The sequence below is a fragment of the Ricinus communis genome, chromosome 9 (genome assembly GCF_019578655.1).
Source record: "Ricinus communis isolate WT05 ecotype wild-type chromosome 9, ASM1957865v1, whole genome shotgun sequence".
Taxonomy (NCBI): domain Eukaryota; kingdom Viridiplantae; phylum Streptophyta; class Magnoliopsida; order Malpighiales; family Euphorbiaceae; genus Ricinus; species Ricinus communis.
Genome location: NC_063264.1, coordinates 9462936 through 9483034, shown reverse-complemented (window position 1 = coordinate 9483034; position 20099 = coordinate 9462936). Strand labels below are relative to the sequence as shown.

General features: G+C 33.1%; 1 protein-coding gene and 1 pseudogene across 1 annotated transcript; both read right to left on the bottom strand.

The window, feature by feature from the left end:
* Nucleotides 1-1764: 1764 nt before the first annotated feature.
* Nucleotides 1765-12075, bottom strand: LOC8288699 (annotated as a pseudogene).
* A 3134-nt stretch (nucleotides 12076-15209) lies between these two features.
* LOC107262031 (G-type lectin S-receptor-like serine/threonine-protein kinase At4g27290) lies at nucleotides 15210-19671 on the bottom strand. The gene is made up of 7 exons (XM_048378906.1): nucleotides 18381-19671; nucleotides 18110-18256; nucleotides 17918-18033; nucleotides 17488-17698; nucleotides 17038-17275; nucleotides 16773-16923; nucleotides 15210-16687 (listed from the first exon to the last, which is right to left on the bottom strand). Exons 1-7 carry the CDS (start codon nucleotides 19660-19662, stop codon nucleotides 16382-16384), a joined length of 2451 nt encoding a protein of 816 aa, XP_048234863.1. The 5' UTR covers nucleotides 19663-19671; the 3' UTR covers nucleotides 15210-16381.
* Nucleotides 19672-20099: the final 428 nt, after the last annotated feature.

Here is a 20099-nt window from a genome sequence, read left to right as displayed (position 1 = left end):
TTTGTACATTAAAATACTAAATACACTAATGTTTTAAACTATATAAACTCTTAATTATTAGATCATTCTCTACTAATATAATTTACATGCAGCGTCTGTGGGAAGTGGAGGGTAATTTCTTAAGTTGCAGGGGGCAATAACTAAATGATACATACATACCTTCCAAAATTCCACTTTTCAGAATAAGTATCAACTTCATGCTGCTTTAGAGAACAGGTGAAATTTTTGACTATGGACAAATGATTAGAGGGAAAAGAAAAAGAAAGATTGGATTATCAATTCTTATGCGACTTCTTATCATACACCAAAAAGCAAATAAAATAAAATATACCTTTTATAGTTGGAAGTGTTTGATTTTCCTTTTGCCAACTTTATCCTTACTGATGTCTCTTTATTCCATACTTTCTGATAATGCATTTTATGAGCTTGTGTGAATGAAAAGATGCTAAGTATGAACAGGGAGGCAGGCAGAGGACATAACATAACACCTCACCATTACCCACTTGGGCTAATCACTTTTTAGATGTTCAAAAGTTTCAAACATATGACGTGCCCTACCAGATTTGACCAATAGAAAACTTGATCATTTCTTATTTCTTAAAACCAAATGATTAAGTAAGATATACGTTGTTAGAAATATAAACTATTCTTAGAACTTATCAATATAACCTTTGATGTATTATTAAAAACTTTATATAATCGGAAAATGTAAAATTTAATTATTGGTCATTTTCTTTTTATTAATATTTCGAAATAAGAAAAAATTTGACTTATTAATCAAGGTTGATATAATACTAAAACGTTTTCTAAGAAAATAAGGAAAATATATAATTCTACCTAGAATATGAATGAAATAAATAGATTTTTAGATATTAGAAGTTAAACTATTATAGTGATGCATCTAACAAAATAAAAGGCATCATATTATAGTTACGTCTAAGAGTAACTGACACTCTTGGGTAAAAACGAGATGCCGTCTAATTATATTGCCAATTAATGGATTGAGCACAACAACTTAGAGGTGCCTCTTTGTCAAGTACCTGCATTAACAAGCATGACCTGAGAAAGAAATAGAAGAACGGAGTGATCGGTGACAGAGAAAGAGCAGAAAACCAGAGAAAAGAGAAGAGAAAATTGTGAGTAAATTTGTATTCAATGATTCTTTCTCTATACTATTTGATATGCTATGTACATTTACAGTAATCATTTAGTTCTAAATAATACTCTTTTCTTAAAATAAAAGTAATATAATTTCCAAAACACTTCAACAACTATAAAAAAGTTTTAAAGTGATGTTTAAATTTCTTTTTCTGTGACCTAACGGAAAATTCTTAGTTAGATTCAATCTATCATGTTGTCTGTATATCAAGTGAATTACATTATGACATGTGGTTTCATTTATTAATTATTGTATTTTTATTTATTAGATTTTAATAATGAGTTGTTACATGATAAATAACTGACCAATGAAAATATAACAATAATAAATAAATCATGTCATTATGCAATTATTTAGTCTACGGATGACATGATAGACTGAGTCTAGCTAAAAATTTCTAGTGACCTGATAAAAAAAGATATTGTCGTTTTTTTAGAAAAATATATTTTATAGAAATAAATTATTTTTCTTCATAACAAATGGACAATTAGACCATATATATAACACAAGACCATGTAATAATTCCTCGGAGGGAGCACATCATGTCAAAATATTGTTACATGCAGTTGCTGAGATATAATTCTGTACATACAGTGTGCTAATCTTTATCTTGCATCTAATAGTGTAATAGTGATGTCGTTAGCAGAACAGAAATTCTGATTGCTTGATGAGAATTCCGCTTCAATGGGATCTCTTTCTGCGAAGAATCCTGGTTTCTTAGGCTCAGGCAATGCACTTTCTCCACTCAACATAAGAACTAAAGCTGACATGCTTGGCCTGTCTTCCGGACTTCGTTGCACACAAAGTAGACCAATATGAACCGATCGTAGAACTTCAGACAGGTTGCACAAAATTTTCAGTAATGGATCAATCATTTCAATAGTCTTTCCTTTCTTGTATAGTCTCCATGTCTAAACCATTGAAATTATTTTTGTTATAGCGAATTTATGATTGTTGTCATGGAGCAGAAGTTTTCTTTTTCTTCTCATTTTTTTATGAGCTGATATAACATTTTTATACACGAGTTATGCTAGAGGTTTGTTAACCAAACTTCCATGATTTAATGAAGTTTGTCTACAAAACAGAAGCTAGAAATAAGCTCCTCCATATTTTACACCAAACATTAATTAAAATATTAACTAATATGATATGGAGGATAACAAAATATTTTATTACATCAGTACTTGCATCAAATATTATGTCATCATATCTCAACGTTCCTTCTTGATGCAAGTAATGTTGCACACACCAAGACATGATCTAAGAAATTCAAATCTCTGTTTCTGTAATGCCTTTATAAAGATATCAGCAACTTGGTCTTCAGCACAAGAATGCTTGATCAGAACTTCCTTTTCTTCTTTAGCTTCTCTAATGGCATGGAATTTAATTTTGATGTGCTTTGTCTTGCCGTGAAACACTTGATTTTTTACCATAGCCATAACTAACTTATTATCATAAAGGATTTCTGTTAGTTTTTCTTGCTGAAATCCCAAATCAGACAAAAATTTTCTTAACCAAATAGCTTGGTTAACAACAACATATGCAACAATGTATTCTGCTTCGGCTGTTGACTGTGTAACTGAAGCTTGCTTCTTTGTTCCCCAACAAATAATAGCAGAGCCAAGTGAGAAGCAATACCCTAATGTACTTTTCATGTCTTCATCAGTTCCAGCCTAATCACTGTCTATAAATCCAATAATTTTATTGAACTTGCTTTTCTATAAAAGAAACCAAAATCACTGTTTCCGTGAATATATATCTCAGCACCCTTTTTGCTGCAATAAGATGAATTTCTGAAGGTAAATTCATGAATCTTGACAATAAGCTGGTGGCGAACATGATATTAGGTATAGAATTTGACAGATAAAGCAACGAACCAACCATGCATCTATAGGTTGAAACATCGACATATTGAGAATTATCAATTTTCTTCAACTTCTCACCACGGACTGCGGCTGTGCTCACTGATTTGGCTTTGTTGAGTTTAAATTTGTTGAGAAGTTCCCGAGCATATTTATTTTTTGAGACATAAAAATAACTTCTTCACTCTGAAAAATCTCCATTCTAAGAAAGTGATACATCTTTCCCTGATCATTCATTTCAAATACTTGCTGCATCTTTAGCTTGAATTCTTCAATTGATTTCAAATTACTGCCAATCACCAAAATATCATCTATATAAATAGAGACAAGGATGAATTCATGTTGTTGATCTTTAACATAAAGAGTCGCTTCATTCAAGCTTCTCTTAAAACCTGCATTCAACAAATAGTTATCGATTCTAGTATACCAGGCCTTGGCGCCTATTTCAGGCCTTAAAGAGCTTTTCTCAGCAAGCAAACTCGATTACTTCCATCATTAAAACCACCAGGTTGCTCAATAAAGACTTGCTCTTCCAATAAACCATTAAGAAAGGTAGACTTCACATCAAGCTAAACTACTTTCCATCCATTGCATGCTCTAATGCAAAGATTAATCTTATCATATCAAATCTTGCTACTGGTGCAAAGGTTTCGGTGAAGTCTATTCCTTGTTGTTGAGCATACCCTTTTACAACAGGTCTTGCTTTGTACTCTTTTATGGAGATATCTGGATTCAGTTTCAATTTGAAGACCCACATTGTTCCAATTAATTTTTTATTGACCGGTCAAGGAACTAAAACTCATATTTTATTTTTTATGATCATATTAAACTCCTCCTCTATGGCTGCTCCCCACTCGGGAATTTTCAAAGCTTCTTCTGGCATTTTGGGCTCCAAGCAAGCAATATTGCATAGATTATATATGTCTTCTAAGGTTCTTATGCCTCTAACAGCATGCTCATTTTCATCTTCAGAATCATCATGATTAGCTGTTGGAAACTGTTGATGCTGATAATAACTGACAGGTTTGTTCAAGAGCAGAAAACTCCATTTTGTTCCAGTCCTACTCACTTTCTTCATCAACCTTTATGCTTCTGCTGGTATACACTTGCTAAAAAATGAGATTCAGAATTCGGTAGCCTTTAGATTCAATACTGTAACCCACAAATACTCATTTTTCTACTTTTTGATCAAGCTTTCCTCTTTTTTGCTTCAGGAATAAGGGAGAAGAAAATACTGCCAAAGATTTTAACGTGCGTGACTGTGAGTTTGACTCCAAACCATGCTTTAAATGGTGTCTTTCCATTCACAGCCTTTGTTGATAATCTGTTCTGCAAGTACAAAACAGTGTTTATTGCTTCAGCCCATAAGATTTTTGGTAAATTTTTCTCAAACAAAAGACACCTTGCCATGATCATCACCTATCTGTTCTTTCTTTCACTCATACCATTTTGTTGAGGTGTGTAAGTGATAGTTAGTTAATGATGAATGCCAGCCTCTTTCAAATATTCTTTGAACTGGTTAGACGTATATTTAGCTCCATTATCAGACCTCAGAATTTTGATTAAAAAATCAAATTGTTTTTCAATAGAGGCTTTGAATTTCTTAAACGTCTTAAAGACTTTTGACTTTTATTTGAGAAAATATACCTAGCAATATCTGGTGTAATCGTCGATAAACAATAGAAAATACTTGCTGCCACTGTAGGAAGGAGTGCTCATTAGTTCATAGACATCTGTGTGAATCAGTTCAAGCTTTGTAGAAGCTCTCCAGGCTTGACCGGTAGGAAATGGCAATTGGCTAAGTTTTCCAAGCTGACATGTGCCATATACACTGGTGTTTTCAATCACTTAAAGCATTCTAGATACTAAATTCTTTTTGTAAATTATTCCAGTGTTTTAAGATTTGCATGACCAAATCTTTTGTGCCATAGTGACGTTTCTTCTTTAAGACTGAGACAAGATTCAAACTCAATTGTTTTCCAAGTCAATGGAAAACTTCTTTTGTTCATTTTAACTGAGAACATTCTCATGCCAGTGGGACTACCGACTTCACAAGTTCCATTCTTAAAAACCAGCATATAATTATTTTCCAATAACTGACCAACTGATAATAAATTTTGATTTATCTCAGGCACAAAGAAAACATCAATAAGAATTTTTATACTTGAGATAGTTTGCACACAGATTGCTCTTTTGCCTTTAACTTCAACAAGTCTTCCATCTCCAATTCTGACTTTTGAAGAGTAATTCATCTCAAGATCTTCTAAGCTTTTTAAGCTTGCTGTCATGTGGTTCATGCATCAGCTATCAACTAGCCATACATCAACACTTTCAACTGAAACACCACATTCTTCAACTTTAGGGGCAGCAAACAACTTCTTCTCTTGATAATCACTATTTTCTATTGTTTGAGCTGGTTGTGCTTGTGTCTGCTGGTCATTTCTTGTTGTACATACCCTCTCAGTGGACCAAATTATTTACAGATCTTACATTGAGCACCAGGCCTGAACCAATAATTGTTCTCTGTGTGATTTGATTTGTTGCAGTAGGGACAAGGTGGATATTTATCCTTTTTTCTTCTCCATCTTCCAATTTTCTTATTCTTTTCCTTCTTGTGAACAGTCTGGTTCTTTGATCCTCCTTCTTGTGAACTCATCTTTTGTACTACTGCAAGTGCTTTTTCTCCTACACTTTCTTCTTCCCTGAGTGCTTTTCTTTGTTCAACAGTCAGTAAAGCATTTGTTAGCTCTGGCAAAGTTATTTGAGACATGTCCCAAGCTTCCTCAAGAGAAGAAATTTTTGCTTCTAATTTTTCTCGAAGAGTCACCATAACCTTTTCAACAATTCTCCTCTCTTCCAACTCTTCTCCCAGCAACCTTATCTGATTGACTATCTTCATAATCTATCCACATAGTCCTTCACCTTCTCTGTATCTTTCATCTTTAATAGCTCAAATTCTTTTCTCAGATTAAAAACTTGCATTTGTCTTGTCTTATCATATCCTTAGAATTATGTCTTCAATTTCTCCCAAGCCTCATGTGTTGATTTACAAGCTATGATCTTGGTGAATATAGGATCTGAAACAACTGCATGAATGTAGGGCCTTTGGAGCTTTGCCAGCTTCTTCTTTATGCTGCCTTGTTTAATGTAGGATTGGGTTCTATCTTAGAAGAGGAATAGCTCTATCCTCTTCCACATACTGCCATAGTCCAAGACCTCTAAGGTAAGCCTTCATTTTTACAGCCCATACATGATAGTTTTTGCCATTAAAGTGAAGAGGTGTAAGGGAAGTGCTGCTAGAAGTCATTGGAAAAGAGAAAAGATGAAGCAAATCAACTGAGAAACCAAATGATTTTTAGTTTTCTCTTTAGACACTCACACAGTCCCGCAAGATTAAGAAAGGTCTGATACCATTTATTGGCATGGAGCAGAATTTTTTTTTTCTTCTCATTTTTTTCATTAGCTGATATAACATATTTATACATGAGTTATGCTAGAGGTTTGTTAACCAAACTTCCATGATTTAAGAAAGTTTATTTATAAAATAGAAGCTAGAAATAAGCTCCTCCATATTTTACACCAAATATTAATTAAAACATTACCTAATCTGATATGGAGGATAACAAAATATTTTATTACATCAGTATTTGCATCAAACATTATGTCATCATATCTTAATAATGATCATGAAGAGAGAGAAACATTGATTTTATGCTTACATGTCCAAGAAGGTTAAGATGGTGTTCTGAATCATAGAATCCTCTGTTTCTTTTCCCACTCACTATCTCTAGCATTATCACTCCAAAACTGAAAACATCTGACTTCACTGAATAGAGGCCGTGAATTGCATACTCCGGCAACATATATCCACTGCAGAAAATTCATGAATTTAATAAGCCTTACAAGAAAGATGACACCCTACAGCATACACACACACATAGATGGTAGATAAGTTCAGGAGATGCTTACTACGTTCCCACCAACTTATTCGTATTGGCTTCAGTCTCATTTCCCCTAATATTTCTAGCGAGACCAAAGTCTGAGATTTTTGGGTTCATTTTATAGTCCAATAAAATGTTCCCCGCTTTTAGATCTCTATGAACTATTCTTAGCCTTGAATCTTGGTGAAGATAAAGAAGTCCACGTGCAATCCCATTGATTATGTGGTACTGCTTTAGGCCAATCTAACATTGAGCTCCGAGTTTGGTCTGCACAATATTTATATTTCATATTAGAGAAGTGCATGTAAAAGAAGAGAAAAGACTGAATTGCATGGCTCAAAACTTGATGAATTTTCCATGAAAAGAGATTTTAATGCTGCACGTGTTCCTTTCCTGCAAGCTATTTCCAAATTGGCTAGAAAAGATACTGGCAACAGTAAATATTATGTGCTATTCGATCATTTTCTTGATACTTTGCCAATTCATTTTGCTGCCTAAATTTGTACTTAGGCCTTTAATAAAAAAGAAAGAGAAAAGTTGCTCCCTCAAAGGAGGCTTTTGAGTTTCAATGTCTAAATAGTACCAACTGAAGTAGAACTTAGGGAAGATTCATACCAAAAATGAAGAAGTCCAGACTTTTGTTGGGCATAAACTCATAGATCAACATCTTTTCTTCTGTTTTAATGCAGCACCCTAGAAGCTTCACTACATTCCTGTCTTGATGTTTGGCAATATGCACAACTTCGTTCATGAAATCATCGACTCTTTGATTGGAATTTTTTGAGAGCCTTTTCACAGCTAATTCTTGTCCATCTTTCAATATTCCCTGAGTGTAATTGCAATAATTGCTAAATTATCAATATAAAGAGTAAACATCCTGTTAAATTAATATAAGGTGACAAGTTGATAATAGAGAATTATTGTAATTTGAAAAGTTTTTTATAATGCAATTGGAAGCCATCAAATATCTGTTGAGGTTTTGTTTATCAGGTTGTTACCTTGAAAACAAGTCCAAAGCCTCCCTGTCCAAGTATATTGATCACGAAGAAAATTATTGGTTGCATAAGCAATGGTTGCAATATCAAACAACGGTAATTCTATCTCTTTTTAGCCTTTGTTAATTGTATTTCTTTTCAGAATGCACATTTCTTCTTCTGTTAGTCAAATAACTGGAATGAATGAAATTTATAATATAAAAAATAAAGCTATTTCCAGTTAACTTTTCTGCCTTGTGTTTTTCAGTTTTAATGTGATCTTCACCCATTCTTGATGGTCTATTAGTGTACTAAGCCCATATTTTCGTTGTTAAGGAGTAAATAGCATACCGTCCTTCTGCTGCTTCTTTTTCCAAACAAACATGACTGCTAGGCCGAGGAACACCATTCCTATAGATAAGACAGTGCTTATAATGAATCTCATTTTGACGTTGGATTTACTATTAATCTTCATGTTGTCATCATATTCTACACATAAGGCAGTCACAGGTGAAGAAATTGGCAGTTAAATAACAATGACAGAAAACAATTGCTTTGGCATTTGTTGTCTAGAAAATAAAACCAATAATGTTGGATCCATCCTCGTCAACTACCAAATTCATTCTCAAAAGTACAATTAATATGCATGTTGCCCATACAATTATCTGGAAGAATCAATTCTAGAAAGTTTGAAATGTCAGCCTAGCTTTGGGAGTTGCTAGGGTGTTAGAAATAACAAATACCACTTTTTATTTATCATAGTCCATAAGTTTTCCAAGGTTGAGCTAATCATTAGACCAAGCTATTTAGTAGGCTACACAGGCTAAGTTATACTAAGCATATTGATTCAAACATACAGAATTACAGCTGCACATAGGTGCCTTTCAACTAGTGTTAACTGCAGGGCTGTTCTTAAAACTGCAGCTTGCTGACTAAGAAGAAAAATACCGTGTCTTTGCTCTCATCTTGATGTGCTTGACGTTGTTAACAGCAAAAGCATGATGAAATTTAGTTTCTGTCATTGGTATTAATAGAGAGAAAGAAAATAAAAAAGAAGGAGAAAAGAAAGTGGGAAAGAGGCAGAGATTATTTTACAGTAGAGGCTCAGCTAGGGTTTGAGACTCTGATACCATGAAAGAAATCATCCGTGTCTTTCTCATTGATTTTGTATCATAATATACAAGTGTTTAATGCTAATCATAAAGGCTATAATATAGGCTACAAATAAGGTAGCTACCTTAGGATATGCATGACAGAAGATATATGCTAAATATAGAAGATAAGATAAAGAATATTTACATAATCTAACAGCGAGATTCCATTATTAATTCATCAATAAGCTCTAGATATCTTCCTTCTTTAAAGAGTTTCCATGCCTGCAAAATCATTAGCAATCTTGTCAGTTGTTGACAGTAGGCTAAAAGATAGAGAATCAAGATTAACCACTTGTTTTAAAGCTTACATGCCCAGGAAGGTTGAGATGGTAATATGGATGTTTAAATCCTCTATTTCTTCTCCCACTAATTATCTCCAATACCAAAACACCAGAGCTGATTACGTCTGATTTTACTGAAAATACTCCATCAATAGCATATTCCGGCGACATATATCCATTGCATGATATGGTAAACTGAATTAGCATAATTTCAAAAATTATATGAAATTATTTGCATGCATTTCTCATATTAAAATAAAAGCAGGGAAAAAAGACTGGCAAAAGAAAAAGGAAAAGAAAAGGAACTTACTATGTTCCAACTACTCTCTTCGTATTTGCCTCCGTTTCATTGCCCCCAAAACTTCTAGCCAAACCAAAATCTGATATTTTCGGGTTCATTTCATTATCTAACGAAATGTTACTCAAATTGATATCCCTATGAATATTTCTAAGTCTGGAATCCTGATGAAGATACATAAGTCCCCTGGAAATTCCAATAATAATGTGGAACCTTACAGTCCAGTCTAGTTGCTTGCTTCGGATTTCATCTGTCAAAATTATCTGCAATGATTAATCCTTAACGCTGCTGATTCTATATTTAAGGTTTATTTTTAAGATGAAATCATAAATTGTGAAATACTCAAAAAATAAATTAAGAAGATTTGGAGCTACTTAATGATATTAACGTTTATAAACTTCCATGGAAAATGTATCAGATGAGACTCTAACCAAATATATAGTAGTCTAGGCTTTTATTAGGCATGTATTCATAGATCAACATCTTTTCTTCTTGATGAATGCAATATCCTAGAAGCTTCACCAGGTTTCTGTGCTGAAGTTTGGCAATATATTTGACTTCATTCTTGAATTCATCAAGCCCTTGTCTAGAATCCTTGGAGAGTCTCTTAACAGCGACTTCTTGTCCTCTAAGCAGGCCCTGAAAAAATGTAGAGAGTGCAAGATGTTGTTGGTAACTAAGTGATCATTGTATGATTAGAATGATATAAACAGGGTCTACAAGCCCATGGAGTTATTATCAACTGGTCACAAAAGCGCCAAATTCTGTTACATTGTAGACAGGTCCAAAGCCTCCTTCTCCAAGCATATTGTTGAATGAGAAGTTATTCGTAGCATTGGCTATTATGTTGAAGTCAAAATGAGGTAGCTCTAGATTTTCCTGCTTCCCTGTAAAGTTGTCAATAGAAACAGCATGTATAAACAAATTGCATATTAAGTTTCATACGATCAATAAAATAATATATTAGGTCTACCTTGTTTATGTTGCTTCTTTGTTCTTATGAACAAGACCAAACCCAGGACAAGGAAAAGCAATCCTATTAACGATACAGAGCTTGCTATGAGTTCCAGTTGTTTCTTTCGGTTGGAGCTCACATGGTTTTCAACAACTGAAAACAGAAGTTAAAATTACATAAAAGATTTAGTCATATGCTAATCATATATTCAGTGGTTAATCAATGCATTATGTTGATAGCGTATTTACCTAATTCCGAAGAAGCCATTTTAATGTAAAGATCTTGCCCGTCCTTTTTGTATTGTTTTATGTCAATAAGGTTCCCGAACCAAAGGAAGCATCCGCTTCCGCTTCCTCTAATATCTGAATTGGCATAAGCCATACAGGAACAATTTTCAGAACACATCTTCTTACATTCCTCCAGGGTCATGCTTGCATTGATTGAAATATTCATCATGTCAGGCAATTTAACGTTCGGATACCTTATGAACCCATCACCTTCGCAATCCAACGGCGTCCTTCGAACACATCCACCTGACCAATCTGCTTTATTCCAATCATTTTCATGTCTTGGCACAAATTTATTCAAACATGAACAAACAGGTGAGTTGTCAATGTCACAACTACCCTGAGCCCCACATAATGCATAAGTATCACAATTATCAGCTGCTGCAGATGAGTATAGACCCCAGTCCCTGATCCGATCAATCCATGCGTACCGTTCCATGACACCATTCTGTGTCAAAACAACCCTTGTAAACACTGAGCTATTAACAAGCTCGAAAGTATAGTAAATCTCTTTTTGATGTACAAATGCAAAGTTGAAAACTGGGTTTTTCTTTATATATGGCATCCCACTAAAGCTAATGCCATTAAATGGTCCTGATCGAGAAATCAGACTTGAATTCCGTGTGATGACAATCTGTAACCCACTGGAATCGAGCTGAAAGTTAAGTCACCTTGAGAAGGATCATCTGCGCTCTTCCATGATGATAGTTGCACTTCTAAGCCATCAGCCAGTCTTCCAATCTTCATTCCTGGTAGAAATGTCTGATCAGGGTGATGAAAGCTTTGCCACAAGTGATTTTCCGAGTTAATATCATTTTCATCTCTGATAACAAGATTTCCTGAATCCAAAAGCTGTGCAACAGGATTCTGCACTTCTCGTGATATATTGGAGGACCAAAGGATCAAATTATCATGATTGAGAAGAACAAGTTTTCCCGAGTCGTCGAACTTTAGTACGCCTGAGGAATTTGTAAGTGGAGTTTCTCTATTGGCAACCCAAGCAACAGTTCCATGAGATATCTTTTTGAACCATATTCCCAAGTAATACTTGGAATTACCTAGGCTGAAAAATCCCAATTCGAAGCTGCCACCAGCTGAAATAATCGTGTGACCATCACTAATAGATTCAGTTGCAGATATAGTGTCAAGGGCTATGGATGTCATGAAGATGGAAGTTAAGGAGAGGCCTAATATATAGGAGAGGATTAAAAATTTCCAGTGATGTACTCTACTTGCCATCATGCTGTATTGCTTGCTCGATTGACAAGTTTACTCTAATGGGGAAATGACATAGAATGTCTAACCATTCCAAAGACAATATGGTTTAGGAAGAAATTTCAAGTTAGATATGAATGAGCTATGGTCTATTATTCCTTCTCTTCTAAGTGTGCCTAATTTCTTCTCTTATTGTCCATAAAAATCTCAACTTATCTCAATCATTATTATTAAATAGAAAATTTATTAGTATACAAAGCTAATGCATAATTTAAAAGTGTTATAAAGACTAGATAAATATTCGTAAAATAGAAATAGAAATAACTGAAATGATATTTAATTAATCCGTATATAACTATTTATATATAATGATTCTTATTTTATTTAATAACATTATAAACTGCGATGCTATAAGAACTCTATACACTAATAAATATATAAGTAATTCTAAAATTTTTATTATAATTACAATAAAATAAAAGCTCACGTACTTTCTAATGCTTTAATAAATACATTTATATTTTTTCATTTGAGAATATGGATTTATTTGAGATTTAAATTGAAAATATCATTTATGTTTACTGTTAATAATTTTTATTTATAATAAATATATAAATTTAAATTTAATTAGTATTTTTATCTATCATACAGATATAAAATTCAATTCATGTTTTCAGTTCTAGTACTCAGTTAACTTAGTGAATATTTTATTTTGAAATGTTACTTAGAAGGGGATACATTGAGTTGTATAATGAGGTCAATTAATGTCGGTTTATTCAGTATAATTAAGAAATTAGACTGAACTATTTAACTAATTAATCTAAGAGTGTAAAGATATATTTACATTTTCAGATAGTTCATTTATTTATATTTGTGTTTTATGTGAAGCCAGATCAACAATGAACTGATATATTCTGGGTTGCAATAATTTTTATTTTTATTTTTTTTGTTAAGAAAAAGAAGAAAAGCGGACATCATTCTGGCTGCTAAAGACGTATGATGAATATTGTTATAATAAGCAAATAAATAGATATTAAGAATATTAAGTATGGAGGTGCCACCCAAAGATATTTAATTTATGCCGTTGACTTGCTATATGCAGCCACCAGAGTGAGCTGTAAGATTTCAGAGCTTCAATGCCGGATCTGAGGTGGTCTTCTTCTTCTTCTTCTTCTTCTTCTTCTTCTTCTTCTCTCTCTCTATTCTCTCTATTATCATGAAGATTGGTGAGTAAATGTTATTGAGACTTTGAGGTTATTTTCCTAGTGATAGACATTGTGGATCGAATTTCAGAACATGGTGGAGCTTCAAAGCAACTTCACAATTCCACCTTTCATTCAAGGGACGAATACAAATAATTATATAATAGAAAGTTACAAACTTTTTTTGCTTTACTTTGTATTTTTGCCTTTTCATATAATGAGGGGAAAGTACTTTAGATTTAAAATCTTAATCAAATTAAAATATTTATTTATTACTAGGCTAAGAGGGTATTTGGTTTAAAGGTTTTGTTCAACTGATAGTTGTTTCTCACTAAACAACTGCATTAAATCAATTTGGTAAAACTTAAAAATCAACAGTTGATAGCTAATTTAAGACCTGTTAGGTTCGGCTGATCAATACAGCTGGTAGCTGGTTGATGATAGCTGATAGATTAAACCGTTTGGTAAAGTTTTATTAGCGGCTGTTGTTAGCATATTAAATAATAATTGATCGTATAATTTATCTTTATATATATTTTATGTTATTGTACTATATTCAATGATACAAATTAATAAAAATATTATAATAATTAAAAATATTATAGTTAATTTTTTTAATCCAATTGTATTTATTATTAAAAAATATTTATAAAAATTATTTTAGAAATAGGAATTGAAATTTAGATTCCACTAATAAAGATTTCTAATTTCAAATACCATATTTTTAAAATATTATTTAACTATTAAGAATAATTTTAAAATAATAATTATTTATTATAAAATATAAAATTTTAATTATATAAAATCAATTTAAAATTAGTTATTATTAATAAGTTGTAATAAGGACAATAGTGTTCAAATAAATAAAGAAATCAAACTAATTATCAGTTGATAAGAGAAAGCTTTAAACCAGAGCTAATACAATCAACAACTGATTGAGAATAAATAAATTATTAGCTGTTATTTTTCAAGTTTTTACCAAATGCTTTAATATAAATTAACAGTAAGAAACAACTATTAGCTGCATCAAACTTTTGAACCAAACAACCTCTCAATCACAATCAGTTCTTAATTCTATCAGCTCTATTTAATAGCTTTTTCATATCAACTGATAGCTAAATTAATTTTTTTTATTTGGACAATTTTATGCCTATTAAAATTTATTGATAATAATTTATTTTAATTTAATTTTATATAATTAAATTTATATATTTCATGATAAATAATTATGATATTACAATTATGACATTTGAAATCATTTTTATTGCTGAAATTTAAATTTTAATCCATATATTTTTAAATTAGCTTTAATAGATATTCTTAATAATACTACAATTAAATCAAATAAAATTAATTTTAATAATTTTAATTATTATAAAATATTTTTATTAATCTGTATCATTGAAAATAATATTATAAAATATAATACATTTAAAGATAATTATACCTATAGTCATTTAATATAATAACAACTAATAAAAAATAATTAATAAATAACTTTACAACGAGCACACTGTATGGTAGTAGGACAATAACAAATAGCACACTAATAATTACTATTCCTCGAAACCAAAACGACACTGTATGAGATGGTGGCTTCCAGTTTAGCCCTAGCAGTTTCTTCAGAAGCTAAGACCAACATTCGCGAAAGCTTGAAAAAGAGGAAGTAGCAGCAGCAGAGGCGGGGTGGAAGTGGGGGTGGAGTGGCAATGTCGGCAATGGAGGAAAAGATAGGGAAAATTATGGCTTTGCAAATGGAGAAAGTGGAAAAGCTTGAAGAAGAAGAATCGGCAACAACAAAAAGGATGGTGGTGGTTGGTGGTGGCAATACAAGGGTAAAAAAATGTTGTCTTTTTGTTTTAAAAGACGGAGAGACTAAATTAGGGTTTTGCAATTAAAGAAGACGAATGTCACATGATGTGGTTTTGATGTTAGTGTACAAGTCAGCATAAAATGTTGAGCAGTTTTTTTTTTTTTTACACATGTCAGAGTCGAACAAGCATGATGGTCAACACTCCAGCACCGGAGAATATATTTGAAATAAAACTTAATTTTAAATTTAATTAAAAAAAGCTAAAAAATTAACTAGATTTGTTAAAAAGTGAAAAGTTGATGCATGAATATTTATGCCATTAGGCCATAAGAAACCATTGCTTTTTTAAAAGACTCTATCCTCCTCGCCTTGCTATCTCCTCTATCTAGAAAATCAGTTCCGCCACACAATATTTTTTAGTTAGAAGGGTATTTTTGGCCTCTTTTTTTCTTGAAAATCACCCTTCTACTTCTTTTTTTTTTTTTTTCTCATTTTTGTCTATTTTCTTATAAATAAGTATTTTATACATGGGGATCTAGGGTTAGATATAGGTGGAGATTTGGTTTTAGGTTTGGTGATGCTGCCATTAATGATCCAATCCCCATATGTATTGGTTGTAATGTTCACTAGCCTCTGTTTTTGTTAGTTTCTTAACAGAATTATATGATCCTTCCTCTTTAGTGGTAGTAAATTCTTCCTCTAAATGAAGAGATGAAGTCTATTTTTATAATAATTGCAATTTATAACTATATATATTTTGATATTAATGTTAATGAGTATTTGTTATGTCAGATGTGTACTTATTATTTATTTCTATGGATGAAGTATTTGTACTTTTCGTTAAAAAAAAAAGAAAGGAAAGAAAACCATTCCTTTTCCTTGGTTGGTTATTATGATTAAGGATGTTCTCATCAAGAAAATTACTGAACTGTCAATTTTACATAGCAGAAAAGATTCCCATATTCATTTAATGGGGCCAAATTATTTGCTTTTGAATACAAAATGTATTAGTTAATCAATCATATTATCATAACCTATTAAAAATCATAACAATGTAGTGGCCTTTCTGAGGAAAAGAAAAATGTAGTGGCAAATAATAAAAATAACTTGTACCATTTTCTCATGCCCCATGTGACACTGACAAGCCAAACCCAATTCTCATCTAGCAACAGCATCTATTTTATTTGTTTTCTATTCTTCTATATATGGCGTGCGTATCACTCTTTCTCATCCTTCATTTTCATCGAGCCCCAATCCTTGTAATTGTAACTTCATTGATAGAACATGATTCATATTTGCTCGAGGAAGAGTCTGTTTTAATCAGTTTTCTTTCGGTGAAAAATCCAGGCTCTTTAGGCTCAGGCAATGCCCCTTCACCACTCAACATTAAAACCACATATGACATGCTAGGTCTATCTTCTGGAGAATGTTGCACACATAACAGACCAACTTGAATTGACCTTAGCACTTCTGATAGATTGCAGGATTCCATTATTAATGCATCAATAAGCTCTAGATATCTTCCTTCTTTGAAGAGTTTCCATGCCTGCAAAATCATTAGCAATTTTGACAATTGTTGATAGTAGCCTAAAGATAGAAAATCAAGATTAACCACTTGTTTTAAAGCTTACATGCCCAAGAAGGTTGAGTTGGTGATCTGGATGACTAAATCCTCTGTTTCTCCTCCCACTAATTATCTCCAACACCAAAACACCAAAACTGAATGTATCTGACTTTACTGAGAATAGTCCGTCAATAGCATACTCTGGCGACATATAACCGCTGCACGAGATGATTAAATTAGTGCTTTTCTAAACATGTTTAGAGAAATCAGTTGCATGCAGTTTCTCATGTTCGAAGAAAGAAGAAGTGAGAATAATAAAATAAAAAACTTACTAAGTTCCAACAACTCTCTTTGTATTTGCAACAGTTTCATTACCCCCAAAACTTCTAGCCATGCCAAAATCTGATATTTTTGGATTCATCTCATTGTCTAATAAAATATTACTCAATTTGATATCCCTATGAATTATTCTTAGTCTGGAGTCTTGATGAAGATAGAGAAGTCCCCTGGAGATTCCACTGATAATGTGGAACCTCACGTTCCAGTCCAATAGCTTGCTTCGTGTTTCATCTGTCCACATTATATTCAAAGATTAATCCTTATGGCTGCTGACTGTAAATTTAGCTACTATGAAGAGAATATTTATTAGGAAGCTCATGTTGTTGCTTGATTGATTTAGATGAGACCATAAATTGATAAATTAAGAGGTTCCGGAATACTTTATGAAATTAACTTATATAAATTTCCTTGCGAATCATATATCAGGGTTGAGAGATTCTAACCAAGAATATAGTAGTCTAGGCTCTTATTAGGCATGTATTCATAGATTAACATCTTTTCTTCTTGATGAATGCAATATCCCAGAAGCTTCACCAGGTTTCTGTGCTGAAGTTCGGCAATGTATTTGACTTCATTCTTGAATTCATCAAGCCCTTGTCTAGAGTCCCTGGAGAGTCTCTTAACAGCAACTTCTTGTCCTTCTTTAAGCAGGCCCTGAAAATGTAGAGTGTGTTGTTAGGTATGCAAATAATAAACTTTTCCAGAGTTTGCTTTTAGAAAAGAACGCAATTAAAGGTTTTGAACCTTAAGAAATTTGGTATGTTAGATAGTGTGTGGTGGCCAAAGTGATACCAACAGGGTTGACTACAAGCACATGGAATTGGCAGCAACTGGTAATAGAGAAAGCTGGATGATACGTCCTAATTCTGTTACCTTGTAGACAGGTCCAAAGCCCCCTTCTCCAAGCATATTGTAGGACGAGAAGTTATTCGTAGCGTTAGCTATTATGGCGAAGTCAAAATGAGGTAGCTCTAGATTTTCGTGCTTCCCTGTGAAGTAGTAAATAGAAAGAGAATATAAAACAAATTGCAAATTAACTTAAGTTTCACAGGGTCAATGGGGTACTAGATCTACCTCCTGCATTTTGCTTCTTCCTTTTCCTTATGTACAAGCCTAAACCCAGGACAAGAAGAAGAATTCCTGTCAACGATACTGCGGTTGCTATGATCACCGATTCTTTCCTGCGATTGGTGCTCGCATGGTTTTTAACAACTAAAAGCAGAAATGTCATATATACAAGTCAGTCAAGTTAAATTTGACATGCCAATGCATACAACATTTAGACATGTAAATCATATACTGAGTGAATAATCAACGTAAGCGTGATAGCGTATACCTAATTCGGAAGAAGCCATCCTAATGTAAAGATCTTGCCCGTCCTCTTTGTATTGTTTTATGTCAATAAGGTCCCCGAACCAAAGGAAGCATCCGCTTCCGCTTCCTCTAATATCGGAATTGGCATAAGCCATGCAAGAACAATTTGCCAAGCATATCATCTTACATTCCTCCAGGGTCATGCTTACATTGATTGAGAAATTCATCATGTCAGGCAATTTAACATTCGAATACCTTATGAACCCATCTCCTTCGCAGTCCAATGGCGTCTTTCGAACACATCCACCTGACCAATCTGCTCTATTCCAATCATTTTCATGTTTTGGAACAAATTTATTCAAACACGAACATACAGGTGAGTTGCTTATGTCACAACTAGCATGAGCACCACATAATGCATAAGTATCACAATTATCAGTTGGCGCAGATGAGTATAGACCCCAATCGCTGATCCGATCGATCCAGGTGTACCGGTCCATGATACCATTCGTAGACAAAACAACCTTTGTAAAAACTGAGCTGTTAACAAGCTCGAAAGTATAGTAAATCTCCTCTTGATGTACAAATGCATAGTCGAAAACTGGATTTTCTTCTACATATGGCATCCCACTAAAGGTAATACCAACCCATGGTCCTGATCGAGCTGCCATAGCTGAATTCCGTTTGACAACCATCTGTAAACCACTTGAATCAAGCTGATAAGTGAAGTTTCCTTGAGAAGGATCATCTACGCTCTTCCATGATGATAATTGAACTTCCAAGCCATGAGCTAGTTTCCCAATCTTCATTCCTGGTAGAAATGTTTTATCAGGATGATGAAAACTTTGCCACAAGTAATTTTCTGGGACAGTATCATTTTCATCCCAAATAACAAGATTTCCTGAATCCAAAAGCTGCGCAACAGGGTTTTGCACTACTCGTGATATATTGGAAGACCAAAGGATCAAATTATCCTGATTGAGAAGAACAAGTTTTCCCCTGTCATCAAACTTTAGTACTCCTGATGAATTTGTAAGTGGAGTTTCTCTATTGGCAACCCAGGCAATTGTTCCATGAGATATCTTTTTGAACCATATTCCCAAGTAATAGTTAGAATTGCGCAGGCTGAAAAATCCCAATTCAAAGCTGCCACCAGCTGAAACTATAGTCTGACCATCACTAATAGATTCAGTTGCAGAAATAGCGTCACGGGCTATAGATGTCATGAAGATGGAAGTTAAAGAGAGGCAGAATATATAGGAGAATATTGAAGATTTCCTTTGGTGTATTCTGCTTGTCATCATATTGCATTGCCTACAATAACAGAATGTGTAATTATTCCAAACACAAAATGTTTTAGGAAGAAATTTCAAGTTAGCTACGATATCCTGTTATTGTATGCATATATATTTACATCAAATCAATATTCTTTGTCAATCATGTCAGCCATATATTACTTCTTTTATTCCACTATTTAATATGACTAGGACTTATTCTCTTATCATTCATAAACATGTCAACTTATGTAGGATATAAAGAAAACCCTTATTACCACCACAAAAAGAAAACCCTTATTGTTCACCTAATGGGCACAATTTATGATTAAAAAATGCATCAATAGATCAAACATTATTACTGAATAACATTCTAGACCTTGGAAACAGGTAAAGACTACGGTATTCTAGGAGGAATTGTTAGTCTTTGACCTGAGAAATTCTCTTATTGTAGTCTCTTTATAATT

What these genes read in the sequence shown, in the direction of transcription:
- LOC107262031 (XM_048378906.1), bottom strand. Translation starts at nt 19,662, where the DNA reads ATGATGACAAGCAGAATACACCAAAGGAAATCTTCAATATTCTCCTAT. An exon ending in AAATGCAGGAGGTAGATCTA is followed by an intron (nt 18,034 to 18,109) that starts GTACCCCATTGA and finishes ACTACTTCACAG; the next exon opens with GGAAGCACGAAAATCTAGAG. An exon ending in GCTTTGGACCTGTCTACAAG is followed by an intron (nt 17,699 to 17,917) that starts GTAACAGAATTA and finishes CTACATTTTCAG; the next exon opens with GGCCTGCTTAAAGAAGGACA.